At 33.8% G+C, this 15912-nt stretch overlaps 1 protein-coding gene and 1 pseudogene across 3 annotated transcripts; both read left to right on the top strand.

Annotated features, from left to right (window-relative positions):
- The first annotated feature begins 1107 nt into the window (after positions 1-1107).
- Positions 1108-4869, top strand: LOC114178674 (annotated as a pseudogene).
- Positions 4870-7168: 2299 nt separating this feature from the next.
- On the top strand, positions 7169-10758 carry LOC114173341. Of its 3 annotated transcripts, none has more exons than XM_028057680.1 (4): positions 7169-7368; positions 7502-7558; positions 9280-9715; positions 10457-10758. In XM_028057680.1, exon 3 carries the CDS (start codon positions 9304-9306, stop codon positions 9688-9690), a length of 387 nt encoding a protein of 128 aa, XP_027913481.1. In that variant the 5' UTR covers positions 7169-7368; positions 7502-7558; positions 9280-9303; the 3' UTR covers positions 9691-9715; positions 10457-10758. The 3 variants fall into 3 exon arrangements, with proteins under 3 accessions (XP_027913481.1, XP_027913474.1, XP_027913465.1); XM_028057673.1 differs by having other exon boundaries at positions 10427-10758; XM_028057664.1 differs by lacking the exon at positions 10457-10758 and having other exon boundaries at positions 9280-9972.
- Positions 10759-15912: the final 5154 nt, after the last annotated feature.

The raw sequence follows: 15912 nt of genomic DNA, 5'->3' as shown, positions 1-15912 counted from the left end.
AATTGCTAACAATCTTACAGATTGACATGGACACAATAGAGAACAACCTTACTATATATAGGCTTTGATCTATTACGAATTTTTCCATGTCTCTTCATTAGACAATGCTAATTCAATGTTATACCCAAATACATGGATGAAAATTTTCCTTCCATATTAACCAGTGTCTTCATCTTTCCTACAGTCAAATACATCCTCTACATTTTCCGAGGAGCTAGCACCATCACTTGATCGAACATTCAAGTTGTTACCAACATGCAGAAGTAGCAACCATGAAGAGAATTTGTTCCTCTTCTACTCCCAAAATCCCTAATTATAGGGTTTTACCCAAATCCTTAATTATAAAACTCATTTATCCACTTCACTCTGTTCACAAACAGTCCACGTAACTAGAAAATGGTAGATGTAATGCAAACAATGTCACTTGTACAATGCTCCGTTACTAATTTAAATGACATCACATAAAAGAACCAAATTAATAACAAATTGCAAAAATGAGAACTATTTTAAACATTCCAAAATATGAGGATCTACCGTAACAAACTATGTGAAAATGAGGACCAAAGAGATATTTAAGCCTAAATTATAATATGAAAAATATAAAAGAATGTCTATTAAAGAATATCTAATAAAAAGAATGTTTATTAAAAAATATCTAATAAAAAGAATGTCTATTAAAGAATATCTAATAATGTTAAGTTTAATTAGACCTTCCGGTGTCTAGAATATGTAAAGTACTTTTGTCTTAATCAATTTAGTAATATTTTGTTATTCATTTTCATTAGTTCTGTATATAGAGAATATACCAAATCCTATGTTATATATATTTCAATTGTTTTCTTTCATTTTTATTCTAATGTTTTTCATACCAATCCAACCACTAACACGATCTATGAATAAAACAAGAGAAAAAAAAGTGCAAGACTTAAAAACATGACTTAGGGAGATGAATTTCTCTTAATTATAATTTCTCTCTTATTTTAGATTAGTATTTGGTGATTTAGTTTAATTATCAATAAGAAAAACATCATATATATATCCTACTCTAATTTAGTTAGAATTTAAAAGGAGAGAATGGAGGAACGAGGCCAAGTTAATAAAATGCGGAAAATAGAATTAAACCTAAAGAGAGCAGCCTAGGTGGGACAAAGGGGAAGCAACCTAGTGACGAAGGCAGAACACAACGAGGATTGAGTTTTGCCACAACACAATGGCTTTTACTTCTTGTTCCATTGCTTCTCGGTTTCTCCCTCCCAGAAAACACTCCGCAATCCCTTTTCACTTAACAAAATGCACAACTTTGGCATTTCCCACTGTTCTCACTCCACGACACCCACCGTTTTCACTTTCTTCAAACTCCGGAACGTGCTCGGCAACGCCAAACTCAAACAACAACGCTACTTCCAATTCCATCAAAAACCAAGAGAAAGAGAAGGAAGTGGAAGTAGAAGTGGAGGAGGAGCTGCCCTGGATTCAGGAGAAGGCTTTGGACCTCGTCGAGTTCACCGCCTCCGTCACCCAAGCCATTCCCGGGCCCAGAGTGGGTCCCACCTCGTCAAGACTGTCAAAAAGTTTTCTTCTCCCAAAGCAAAACGCCGCAGAATGGTCTCTCATACTCGTTATTCCCTCCAATCCACCGTTTTTTCTGTCTCACCTTTGCGCCTTGTACTAACTTTTTATGTTCCCCTTCATTTCCAGGTCAGTAAAACGCCACCTTGTGCAAGTCGTTGGATGATTTATTTCAGAACGGAAGAGACCAAGTTACGCATGAAGCTATCGTCCAAATTCAGGACAAGGTGTGGTGCATCATTCTTATCTTCTACTGTCACTTTTACTCCTTCAATTTTATCATTTCATACCGGGATTGCATTGGAAACATTAGAGACATTCTGTTTTCTCTCATGTCTTAAACGTGCATGGTTGAGATGTCTCTTTAATGACTGTTTTCTGTTATAGGTTTTGGTTTTTTTGTGCATGCCTTATCATCTGCCCGGAGTCCATTTTTCATTAGTTGGTATTATATTTTAGTTTACAAAATTAATGTGAGCAATGATCCATCTGGTTGACGGTAAATGCTGTTCTTGTAATGTAAAATAATGACAAACTTTTAATTTATCCTGATAATATTGTTTATACTTCACAGACTAACTAATTACATTTTTCCTTGTATGACCCTAGAAAAAATAAATTATTGGTGCTTGTTTCATTCCTAAGCATGATACATTCGAAGGTGAAATTCTTTGGAGTTTTCCAATGTGAAGGATCTTACTATCAGTCTTGGTCAGGAAATATTTCCTTGCCTTCCATTTGCTTGCTGGGGAAAATCTCATGGGAAAAAACAGTTTCTTTTTACTTGCCCTGATAAATTTTGTGTGCTTGTGCATATGTGTCATATGATTTTAAGTAACAGCTGTATATCACATGCAGACAGGTTTTGGTTTGGAAGAAATTTTGCGCAAATATATCTATGCTCTAAATGAGAAACCATTCAATCCTCACATGGTAGCTGATTTAATTCAGCTAAGAAGAGCTTCTATGTTAAGTGATTCACACGTTGCTGAGATTCTGAATGAAATTTCACGACGAATTTTCACGACGAATTGTGCGAGACAAAGGTAATGTATTTTTAACATTGGGCTTCATGTTTAGTTGATCACTCTTGGTGAATGGTTGTATGTTTTGGATAAAATCTAGGAGAAGTAATCAAATTCTCATACTCTGTCAAACAATTTATTTTTCTCTTTGTTATGTATATTCAGAAGGGTTACTATCCCAGTATATGGTGTCAAGTTAAACTTCACACAGTGGTGGCATGTTAATTTGAACCTGTGACCTCCGGCTTCTATAAACCAATCCACACGCACTAGCTTAGTTAATGGATTTCAAAGAGGAGATAACCAATTTGAAAGAGCATCAGTTTTGATAGTTGGAGAGTTTGCTCAATGATAGGGTTTTTTTAATTTCCCACAGTTGTATCTCATTCTTTCTACTGGACGAGATCCTTCTTAGAAAGTCTCAGAGCAGTAATGCAGATCCTCATGCATTCTTTTTCTTTATTCATCCTTACTTAGCTTTACCAGTACCTTGCAGCTTGCCTTAGTATACCAATATTTGTGGTAATTTGTTTTATTTGATTTAGCATCGTATTTTTCTGCATGATCTTTTCTTATATATTTATTCTCTAATTCTTGAAGCTTGAATCAGAGTTCAAATTTGAAAAAGCTGCTCTTATTGTGAAGTTGCAAAACTTTTAGAAAGTGCTGTTTCTAGGATAGCAGCTATTTTGAGCCTAACATGCTTTTAAATAATAGTAACTTGAGAGATAGAAAGATCAGGTATTGACTATGACAGAGTAGAGAACTGATCTTTCCCCATTCAAATTTTTTCATTCAGTCTGAGAAATATATTTCCTTACAAATGTAATTAAATGAATCTGTTTAAATTTCTGGACCCATTATTTCTATTCTGACTGCGATAACATTTGAATTTTTAGGCCCTATTGTGATGGATAAGTCAGGTTATACTGAAAAGGGTTTCAAGAGAAAAATAGCTGTCCAGGCCCTTTTTGGAAAGGTCTTCTATCTGTCCGACGTAAGTGACCGAACTGTCAATTTGATAGAAATTCTGTTTGTCTACTTGTTTATCTAACATAAAATAAGCACTCTTAAATGTCTTTGGTACCATTGGATATGGTTAGTTTTTTTTTGGTTCTAGGATTTCTTAAACAAATATTTGGAAACCATAACACTGAAATTAAGTGTTGTATTTTTACAGGAATTTTTTTTTTGTTTTTTTTTTTAATTTAAAATGTGTTCAGGAAATTCCTTAAAGGTTGCACCTAGTTTAATTATGGTTTCAGGGAGAAATCTGGTATGTAATTATTGGGTATATATTAGCTTAATATTGGGGTAAGTAATTGCTTCCTGCTCTGAAAGTTTGAGATTATATTTTTCAATGTTTTAATGTAAAGAGGCTCGTGACAGGTTCAATCTTGGCACAATGTTAAGTCTGTTGCCTTGTGACTTTGAATACATTTTTTGTCTTTCAATTTCTTAATGAAAAGGCTCACGAGAGTGAGTCTTGGTACAAGGTAGGATTGTTTCCTTATGACCTTGAAGCCATGTGTTAGAGTCTTAGAAATGGCCTCTACACTGGTGGAAGTAAGGCTGCATCTATCATACCCAAGCCCCATATGTGGATAATCTTGTGCATTTAAAAGGCATTTAATGACCATACTTGTAATTATGTCTGTTATGAGTTTAATGTATGACCTGATTAATTTTTTCTCCTACTAATCTGTTTCCAGCTGCCAGAGTTTTGTTCAAGAGATAGCTCCTTGGTTGTAAAGGAAATCTTCGGTGTTACAGAGTATGTTCTATATGCTTGCTTTTATGGTCGTTTCAATCAATATTTAGAATCTTGTTTCTTACCACTCTTTCGCTTGAAGTTTATTGACATACTTGATAACTCTATCAGCATGCTAGAAATCCATTTGAACATTTTTTTATTTTATTTTATGAACAAACTGCCTCTGTCATCAAAATAAGAACATAGGAAGTAATGACAAACCATTGTATATGCTAAGGGAGAATGTTTTGTTTTGTTTTCTCAGTGAAGATGCTGGCAAACTCAGAATCCACACGGTCTCTGAAGCTGGGAGTCTTGATGCACTTGAGAAGATGGTTGATGGTTCAGATTCAGAGGATGCTAGTGATGACGCTTAATCCGAGGCCTCTTAGTGCAATCATATTGCAGTGTTTAGCATTGGAAATGGCTAAAGAATTACTTGATGCTGAAAATTAATTGTACAAAATCAACGGCCTCCATCCAAAAGATAAAACTTCAGAGGAAATGCAGTGATTGTCATTACTTTGGACTCTACTTTTTGTACTTTTCAGTGCAACTGTTTACAAACTTCCAAGATCTATCATATTTGCATGATATTTTTGTTATAACTTTTATAACTCTTATAGGCCAGTCTTTGCGGCATATTGATGTTTTAGACTGGACTCTCAAGGGAAATTGGCTAACAAAATTCTTAGAGATATATTTGGGTATAGATATAGAATCATACATGTTCCTTTAGTATCACACTTTGACACAGCCAATTTCGTGTGCTGATTTCAGTTTCAAATGGTGTGGTTCAGCCCCGCTTTCTTTGATTAGTCACCTCTTCGTTGGACATGGAACTGTCTTATATAGTGTGATATGGCTGAGCTATTTTTCCTTGGATGGTTATCGAAGTTATTCTCAATGGAGTAGAGTCTTTCTTTTAACCTTCTAAACCTTAATGAATGAGTGAGAAATGGCCTTTCGTTTTGAAGGAGAATTTTTTATTTTCTGGGGAGTTGCAAATTATGAAATCCAAAATAGATTTTAGATTTGAAAATAATTTTTGAATTGTACGATCTGATCTGAAAATTATATTTTGTATAAAATAACTTTTGAATAATGAAAGAAAAGAATTCTATGGAACTTATCATTTGACACAAATTTAATCCATAGAATTATACAAATGTTGAAGTTTGCTTCTAAAAAGAAGAAAATGGATATATACTTGCTACAAAACATGGTGGACGTTATGAAAAGAAAAGAATGAAAGAAAGAGATTTGAGTTGACGGAAGAAGTTTTGAAAAAAATCCATTGATATTATCCAAGATAAGCTCAAGAAAGAAGATCACTCTTCTTTCAAAGAACTTCAGAAATACTTTAAAAATCTCACTCAACTCTCATATATTTCGAAGTTCTTTTAAAAGTAAAATTAAATGCTACTTATAGCAATCTTCTTAATCTAGATGAAATGTAAATATATAATATCTTTATTTTTAAATAGTTATATTTTATCTTTATTTCAAACATAAGTATTACAAATTATACTTAAATCCATTTGAACATATGTGGTTTATCTGATAATGTTTGAACATCAAAAACTAAAAGTTCACAAAAAGAAAATAAAAAAGTTCTAAAAATTCTAAAATAGTAAAAAAAGTTTATTAAAATTATTTGGAAAAGGATAATAAAAAATACTTTTATATTAATCCTTTCTTATTTGTATTTTATTAACATTTGATTTATTTTAATTCTGTTTTGTTCTCTTTCCTTTATTTTTTATACTTTTATTATTTACTTTATCTACAATTATTTGTATGTTATTTAATTTATTTTTTGTTACACACTAGTTTTATTTATTGTTTTCTTATTTTTAATTTTTATCTTATTTTAGATTAGTTTATTTTCTATATTTTTTATGATTCAAAGAAGTTCATATAATATAATAATAAAAAATTAATAGAGGTAAATATTTTTCTAATAAAAAGAACTTGAATTAAAAAAAAATCGCTTTTATTTAATTTTTTTTTTGGAATTGTGTGCATAAATTATTAGTTGAGAAAGATATGACATTATTGTCATCATGCTATGAGTGTCTTTTAATACATTTTTATTTACTTTTTTTAAACTACTCTTAATATGTATTTAAATATGTAATAATTTCATTTTGCAATACTTAAAATAAATTTTTCATATAATATTTTTTATTTTATTTTAATAATATATAAATATTATTTTATATCTTCATTATATATATACTAGCGTAACACAGGCGCTATCGCGCCTGTGTGTATATTTTTTAAATATACGTAATATTTTATTAGCAGTGATAATATTATAATGTTATTAAATAAATATATATATATTAAAATTATATTTATTAAAAATAAAGTGAAATATATCAGAACAACAAAGGCATCTGATTTTATAAAAAGTTTATAAAGTAACGGTCAATTTTTAAAAATTTAATAAATTATTATATTTAAAGGGTAAAATCGGTATTTTGAAAAGTGGACACAAAAAGGGGAATCCCCTTTATATATTGTTATAGATGAATCTTAATTTATCTTAATTGTCAAGTCACAAAAAAAAAACATATATTCATCCTATATTTTACTGTTTATAGTTTTATTTTCTAAATTTTTAAGCCAAACATATTTAATTAGTTAACTGCAACATTCAACATTTTAAAATAAAATAAAAAATTATAATTAAAAGTTAAATGAATAAAATTATGAGAAATAATAATAATAATAATAAGCAGAAATTAAGAATTTCACAAACATAATGAAAAAAAGAGAAAGAATATGTACATGAAAACTTGCTTTTCTTTAATCAGGATAATGATTCAGATGTTAATCTCCATGTAGGCTAATAAAGGGAGGAGGGTTTCGTTGTATCAAGAAGTAGGGTTTGTGTTGCAGAGGGTATGAAAGAGACGGGAAGGGAAAGAGAGGCATCAAGGCATCAAAGGTAGCATACACAGTGGAGTAACTTGTGGCCTTCAATCCATACAATCTCGATATTCTTCCATACAGGTTCCTTCTCCCTCTGTTTTCTCTATGTCCAATTCGCTTCTTGTTTCACTTTTTCCTAAATCCAAGCAAGACCAGCATTTCCAGCAATGCACGTCTATGTCAATGCCGAATAACATTTTCTTTCTCTTGCTAGGGTTCATCGCAAATATACAGCCTGGATACCAATCTCCGCCTTCTTCGCCTTTAGCAGGTATTTATCATCTTTTCATCTCAATGAAACTTCTTAATTGATTAATTGTGAGTTGCCAGTGATAGTTTGATTATCGATTGCTGCATATTGGTCAAAGTGTGGTTATTCGTTTCCGTGTTGGTTGTGACTGTTGTTTTGAGACTGACTGCGAGCAATTGGTTGCATTTCTTTTGGCGTATCTATCTGCAATGAACACCTTAAAATGGTTTCTGAGCTCGAGATTGTAATTATCACTGTTGTTTAGCCTAATCCACTTTCTGCCGGCAACATACTTATACTAAAACAGCACATGCTTCAGTTCCCTTTGATGTATTGACCAACTAGTTTTATAAATTAGACATTAGTAGGGTCAATTTTAATTTGTCTGAAAGCATGGAGGGTATATAATCTGGACGCCAAGTAATTAAGTGATGACATCAATTATAAAAGGCACTGATACGTGGTGTTTTCTATACCCAATAATAAACTTGAAATTAATAATTTAGATGTTTTTTGGGTGTTCTAAAGCACTGAAAATTGTATTTTATGATGTTGAGAAAAGTTGGAAAGGAGAAAGAAGTGGCCAAGGAAAAGGTTCAAAAGTGTGATGTAAAAATTAGATTAGATTTTGTCATGTGGACAAATATAATATGATTATACTTATGCATGTCAATAACATAATTTGTTGTTGGGAGAGTTATAACAGTACACTTGTGGCCTTGTTTTTGGGGCTTTGTTTATGAACTTTTGTTGCAAGGTTAGAGGTGATGTGTTAATGGTAAGTACTAGAGAGAAACAAAAGGGAAAGAGTGAATGATCCAAAACATGTTTGGTTGAACTAACATTAAAATAATGACGGAACCAAGCCACACTAAAATGGGGCTCTGCTGAAATAGAGTGAAGAGAGAGGGATTTCATAATTAAGATGCCACACAACCTGGGGTGGACATAACAATAGAATATATACATATATATATATATATATATATATATATATATATATATATATATATATATATATATATATATATATATATATATATATATATATATATATATATATATATATATATATATATATGAAGCTACAATTGAAACAATTGGAACAAAAAATGATACTGGCTATAGAAATATGGAGGGTGAAATGTAGGAGAGAGGAGAGCTGAATCACTTAAGGTCAACATAACAAAAGAGGGCAACAACTCCAGGTGAGTTGTTCGCAGCCAATGGCTGTTCTGTTTTGCCCCTCTGATCCAGTATATGCAATTAACGTTACTAGCTTTAGTTAATTACCGTTAACTGGTGGTGATATCTGGCCAGCTGTACATGACACCATTATCAATGAGATACATGTTAATCCGGGCTCACCCTCCCATAACCATTTTGTTCCACTTAATTGGAAAACAGATTGAGTAATAATTGAAGTATAAACTGTAAAGTCATACAAGTACATATTAACAGAATAGACTACACACAGACCTGGACATCTTAATTTCTTTTTTCTCTATAACTATTGAAAAGAGAAAAGGAAGCGGAAGGGAGAGAAATAACTTATTTCAACTCAATCTAGTATGCTTGATGTTTTATCTCTAGAATTTTTTTTTTCTCTCGTTATACATGTTTATTTTCAGAGAATAAGCTATATGAATGTAGTATGTAATCATTTGGTCTAAAATAGAAAACATGTTTGCCAAGAAGTTGTTTGTAAATTTGCTTGATTGAGTGGCTGTTGTCATGTGTAGAGCAAAAGAGTTTGTTGCTACGTTATGGCGGGCAAGGGTGTTGGTTCGGTGGTAAAGGCAGTTGCAGAATATCAATATCCTTGGCGTGAGAAGTTAGTGAAATACAAGGATGAACTTGCTAAGGGAGTATGGGGATACTGGGACCTGGGGGCATGGAAGCCATTGAGTATCAGTGCTCGACGACGTGCCCGACTGCGAAAGGAAGTGCTCCTTGCTGGGGAAGATTGGCCCTATGATCCTGAAAGAAAGGAGATGAAGACCAGGAGGAAAGGACACAAATGTGATAGGATATCTGCTGAGAAGCGGGAGAACACTGCAAAGTTGATGGAGAAGATGCCCCAGATGTTGCAGGATTACAAGAAGAGAAGGTGGCAGAAGAAGATGAAGGAAGAAGACAAGGGAAAACTTTGATTTTGCTCCTCTCTAATTTGGGAAGGTTTGTTACAAACTATCTTTAAGAGATGGTGCATTATGTTACACCTGTTATGTGTTTCAATTCATAATTGCCCCTTCTAAGAATATGTCTGAGTGATTGTCACGGGAAAATGTTTTGTACCCTGAAGATTAGTTTTTTCTTTCTAATTAAAGTTTAGAATTGATTTCATATCAGTGTAAAATTCAGTCTAACTTGCATTCCGATGGGAGTTATGGAAATTTTGTCATAAGATTCATGGCATTAGATTTTTTTTTTCTTGACCTTGCTTCAAATTTTAAACCATCAAAATGACTAATAGATTGGCTTGAAGAGAAAGTGAAACCTATTTATGTTTGGATTTGGAAGCCCGGTGAGTTTCTATGCTCTGATGAATTGCTAAATGTAACTTTTCCAAGTAACATTTGTTAGAAATAGATATACATGTATCAGACTAGATGGCTTGTTCCATACCATTGTGTTACGAGTGGCGGCAAGTGCTTTCCTTGTGCTGATGCTATTATAGCCATATCTAGAGTTACTCTACCTATCCCTTGACCTAAAGTAGGTAGCGGGTTTGGTTCTGTTTCTTGTTGAATTTTTTTTCATAGATCGAAAGAGGATTTGATAATATCCAATGACTTTTTTTTGGTCCTTTTTAGCAGAATACAGTTAACCATGTTAAAATCAATTATGATAAATAAGACAAGATTTTTGTGATATTTTCTTCTGCAGTATCGGATTTGGTGATTTTTCCTTCTGCAGGATCTCACCATGACACGGGCGTGAAAGAATAATCGCTTTGATCTCTAATTTTGTTTGCAAAGCTGTCTCCGGGAAGGGAAGTTAAGAGATGACATTTTCTAACTCAGTAAGAAAATGATTGCTCAAGAAGTGGAAATAAAGGCTCTTCGATTTCACCATGAAACCCCCGAAGATACATGAAACTACCAAAGATCAATATTGTTACTGAAACCAGCCATTATTCATAATTGGCCATTTCACTTTAACTCATTGATGAAAAATCAAGATTTAAGTGTTTTTATGAAGTATCAATTCACTATCCATTATCATAGACTCAGACTCATCTTATTTGCTGAAATTTAAAGAATATTTTTGATGGATCAAAGCATGTTATGGAGAGTAGAAGTACCCGCAATAAACTAGGAATTATTCCTACATGGAGGGCGAGGAATACCTCCATACTTAACAAACTTGACATAAGTTGGTAATGCATTAAACATATTGCTTTAAAGAAGCTAATTGATTTGCTAAATCATAGAAGCATTGAATATCATATGCAAATATATCTTGGGCTTTTTTCCAAAAGGTATTACAAGTTTTGGAAGTCCTTAGTGTATTTAAAATATTGGCCTCTATCGATTGGCAAAGTAGAGCAAAAAGCTGAAAATCAGTTTTTTTTCTATTGTTGAATTTGATCATGTGGCATTGAGCTCTCGTCTCCTTCCAAATGATCATGAAACCCTTGGTCAAGGAACTAAAGTTCCACAGATGCAGATTAAGAAAAGTAATTTTTTCAATCTAATTTTTGGAAGTTATGGAAGCAGAGCAGTGCTCGAAAAAGATGGTACAATCCTTAAAGACATGATAAGTGGGAGTAGCAAGTGGACTATTTGAAAAGCAATAGAGAAGATAAAAACAAAAATCACCAAGGGTTCAAGAGAGAAAATTATGGTTTTATGAGGAAAAACCCTAAGAGACCCACCAAAAGACTGTGAAACCAAAAATGAAGGACAAATATGGACTCATAGAGCTCTAGTGAGCCAAACGAAGGTGGTCTAGAGGAGATCCAACAACTGGATGGTGGCGTGTGAGACTCACGCACCTAGGGTAGCAACGACGACGAATGACGTGTGGCGGCGTGTGTGACAGAGAACGGAGGCATAACCACGTGGGTCAGATTGCGATCCTCGAGGCAACTCAAACCCAGGTGCTGGATGTCAAAAATCCAACGGACTACGGCGGCAGACGACAAAAGATGGACAAAAGATGGTGGCAAACGACAGAAGACAGCAGCAGATGACAGAAGACGGCGGGAGACAATAATTGACAGAAGAATAATGAGATTTTACAAAGACAGGCAGAGTGGTATCGATCCGCTTTGATACCAACTTGAGATTAAAGTGAAGAAGATTTAGAGTGAGTTTGAGAGAGAGAGTGATTAAACCCCTCTCAAGACTTTCATATTTATAATATCTTATATACCATCATATACAATGAACATAAGATAATTCTAGAAGACATTTCTAGGAACTAGGATCAACACAAAGTACAAAGCACCTAACAATAAACCCTATTAAAGGTTATGAGAATAAAGAAAATAGGGTTTGAGATTAATCTCCCTTGTGTATAAATCACACACAGGATAATCTATTTATAATAGAGAGAGGTACAATTAAAAAGAGTAACTGAAAATAAATAGAGTAAATAGAAGATATTGTTTGATATTGTGATTAACAATATCTTAATAATATCAAACAATATCTAACACTCCCCCTCAAGCTGGAGCATACAAATCGTATGTGCCAAGCTTGTTACAAATATAATCAATTATAGGCCCCCGTAAAGACTTAGTAAAAATATCTGCTAATTGATCACTTGAGTTAACAAACTCAGTCTTGATGTCTCCAGACATGATCTTTTCTCGAATGAAATGACAATCAATCTCAATGTGTTTGGTCCTCTCATGAAAGACATGATTAGAGCTAATATGAAGAGCAGTCTGATTGTCACACATAAGTGTCATTTGAGTAACATCTCCAAATTGTAACTCTCTAAGCAATTGCTTGAGCCAAACAAGTTCACAGGCAGCTGAGGCCATATCTCTATATTCTGCTTCTGCTTTGGATCTTGCTACAACACTTTGTTTCTTTCTTTTCTACAAGATCAAGTTAGCACCAATGGAGACCCAATACCTAAATTTAGATCTTCTATCAGAAGGAGATCCTACCCAATCAACATTTGAATAGCAAACAACTCTTGTATGGTTATTAAAACCATATAATAATCCTTTTCCAAGGGATCTTTTAATATACTTCAAGATACGAATGACTGCATTCCAATGATCTTCACATGGGGAATTAAGAAATTGGCTTACCACACTGACTGCAAAGGAAATGTCAGGACGAGTAACTCCCCTTAAGTAACAAACCCAGGAGGTTGCTCCATATAGATTTCTTCTTGCAAATCACCATTGAGGAAATCATTTTTAACATCCAATTGATAAAGAGACCATTGTTGAAGAGTAGCCATTGCTATAAATAAACGAACAAAAGTCATCTTTGCCACGGGGAAAAAGGTATCTCCATAATCCAACCCAAAAATTTGAGTATAACCTTTGGGCACAAGACGAGCTTTGAGGCGATTAATAGTACCATCAAGTCCAACTTTGATAGCAAACACCCACAATAGATTTCCCAAACGGTAATGGGACTAGTTCCCAAGTTCCACTGTTATGAAGAGCACTTAGTTCATCTGTCATGGCCTGACGCGAACTAGGATGGGCTAAAGCATCACAGACAGTTTTTGGAATGGTCACAGAAGAAAGAGATGAAAGACATGTATAAAAAGGTAATCACAATCGATGATAACTCAAAGCAATATAATGGGGAGAGGGATTACGGGTAGAACGCATACCTTTTCGGAGGGCAATGGGAAGGTCAAACTCAGGTGTTAGAGCCGGAGGAGACAGACTAGTTGGCACTTAAGTGGAGTCACATGGTGGTGATTGGGATCTGTTTCGCCGACTATAGACCTGAAGAGGTGGTGGAGGAGAAGCTGACCATGGAGCAGGAACCGAGGGTGAAGAAGACACAGTAAGAGGGTCACAAACAATAGGAACATTAAAGGTACTAGGAGAGTTGTCAGGATTTGATGGAGTCAGAGGTGAAGATTGACTCTTAAAATAAAAGGAGAACTCAACAAAGATGACATCTGCAAACACAAAATAACGGTTAAGAAAAGGAGAAAAACATTTGTATCCTTTTTGTGATCTTGTAAACCCTAAGAAAACACACTTATGTGATCTAGGAGAAAACTTGTCAAGACCAGGACTAAAATTATTCTAAACCAGACAGTTGAAAGGTGTTAGACGACTAGTGCGCTAGACAACTAGATGCATTAGATGACATTTGAGTTAGACGGGCAATCATCTAATAGGCTGTGGGATACACTTCCATTAGACAATTGGTTGAGGTCGTCCACTAGTACATGGAGGTACTAGACAACCCTAAGTTTATGTAGTTTGAGCTCAATCTAATCATGGAAAAGAGGGTGTATCCTTTCCTACTTTACACTTCGCTTTGAAAGGCCAAGTTAGAGGGAGTGGAAAGTGAAGGTTGAATAGAGTTGTGGCTAGAAGCCAAAATATATAGAGGATATAGTGTTACATATTTATGTGTAGACTGAGAGAGTTGATAAAGCCTGGGTGATGAAGTTTCAGTTTAGGACCAATCACATCAGCAAGTGCACTAGTTCGACTATAGTACCAAGTGTCGTATCCATAGGGATTTGATCAACTTCTTATAAAAAAACTCATGAGATGATTAAGATTTGCGAAAATAGATGTTTTATTGTAAAGTGATTGTGATCCAGAACTCTGAATAAGAATACAAGTGTGATTCAGATATGATAAAGTGTGTTAGGATTACATTTCGCTACTCTATTCTTATGCACAAATACTATTTCATTGGATTATCAACATTCATTTATTATTCCTGGAAGTACACTAATGTAATCCTAGGCCCATGTCTAGGTCACTAAGACCTAAAGATATTCAAACTTAATGTGATGTCTCACTCTTATGAATGAACTCATTGTATTAATGATTAAGACTCTTTACACTAGCTAAGTCATATAGGGACATCTTTTCCTCCTAATAGCCTTAGATGGCTCAATTGGATCTAATGATGAATTAGCTTCCGCCTAAATCAAGTTATATATACAACAAATGATTGATTAGTTCATCACATATGAAATGCAAATTGAATCACCAACACATGAAAGGACAATTGAATAAAACAACAATACTAGTACATAAGTTCAAAATAACTACATCCAATCCCAACACATAAAAGTTTGGCAACTCATAATGATTCTAACAATTGATCCTAGGAGAAGTTGCACCTCCCTCATGTTTCCTCGAACTTAAGATATTACAAGTAAAGTGAGAGTGGGAGACTCTAGAGAGAGAGAGTAGAATTTACAACAAAATTATGGATACAAAACAGGGGGCTTTCCTTAATTTATAGAAAATCGTGGGTTATTTATAACTCCAAACATGATGGCTAAACTAGTGAGTTTTCCTTTCGTGGAGGGTTTCCTTTTAGCTTGAACCCTTTTCACTCTGTTCAATCGGAATGCTTTATTCAATGGTGGGTTTCCTCCATGGTTGAGCTCCAAATTTTGGTGCTTAAGATTGCTTCATGGCGAAGTTTTCTTCATGTGGCCTAGGCATGATATCCTTTGCTTGAGTTGTGGAACAAAAATTCAAATCTTCTTGAAATTGCCTAATAGTTGCTAAAGTTGTGATTCTGTAACTCAAGCCATCATGCTCTTTTCCTTCTAAATTTCCATAAATTCATCAAAAGTACATTAATTTGACACACATGATCATATCTAAACGCTTTTAGTTAATTCTAGATAAAAGGGAGAAAAATCCTAAGATATGCAACATATTTAATCAAGATAATTACTAAAATGCATGTGAATTATATGTAAAATGAGCACTTACCATAGGCCCCTCTTTTTATATCTTTGTTGTCCTCAATAAAGGAAATGAATTTTACAAAATATCAAGTACTGCAATTGGTTGGACTTAGAATTGTGATTTCACCTAAAAGAAATTAAGGGAGATGTAGTCACAGTACAAGAGGATATAACCCTTAAAATTTCAACTCAAGATACTAAGTATTTCAATTGCACAACTTAGATTAACACAGGCTCCCTAGTGTTTAAATCAGATTTCAGTTTGCCTTCCCATTTTGAAGTGTTTCACTCTAAGCAACCTTTTGAAAGCAATTCACATAACTTTGTATTTCATGTTAAATCAATGATTGCACAAAACATGGTGAGGATCATTAAGGACTTTTCATAGCCTGTAATGTGGCTGGGTTGTCAAGGGAAAATTGGTTTTTCAAGGTGATCAATATTCAGAAAAAAGAAATGATGTCATGACATGCATGTATAGTTGGTGATTTAGA

Source organism: Vigna unguiculata, chromosome 1 (assembly GCF_004118075.2).
Source record: "Vigna unguiculata cultivar IT97K-499-35 chromosome 1, ASM411807v1, whole genome shotgun sequence".
NCBI classification, from domain to species: Eukaryota; Viridiplantae; Streptophyta; class Magnoliopsida; order Fabales; family Fabaceae; genus Vigna; species Vigna unguiculata.
Note: the sequence above shows the minus strand (reverse complement) of the source record. Positions and strands in the feature narration are given on the sequence as shown.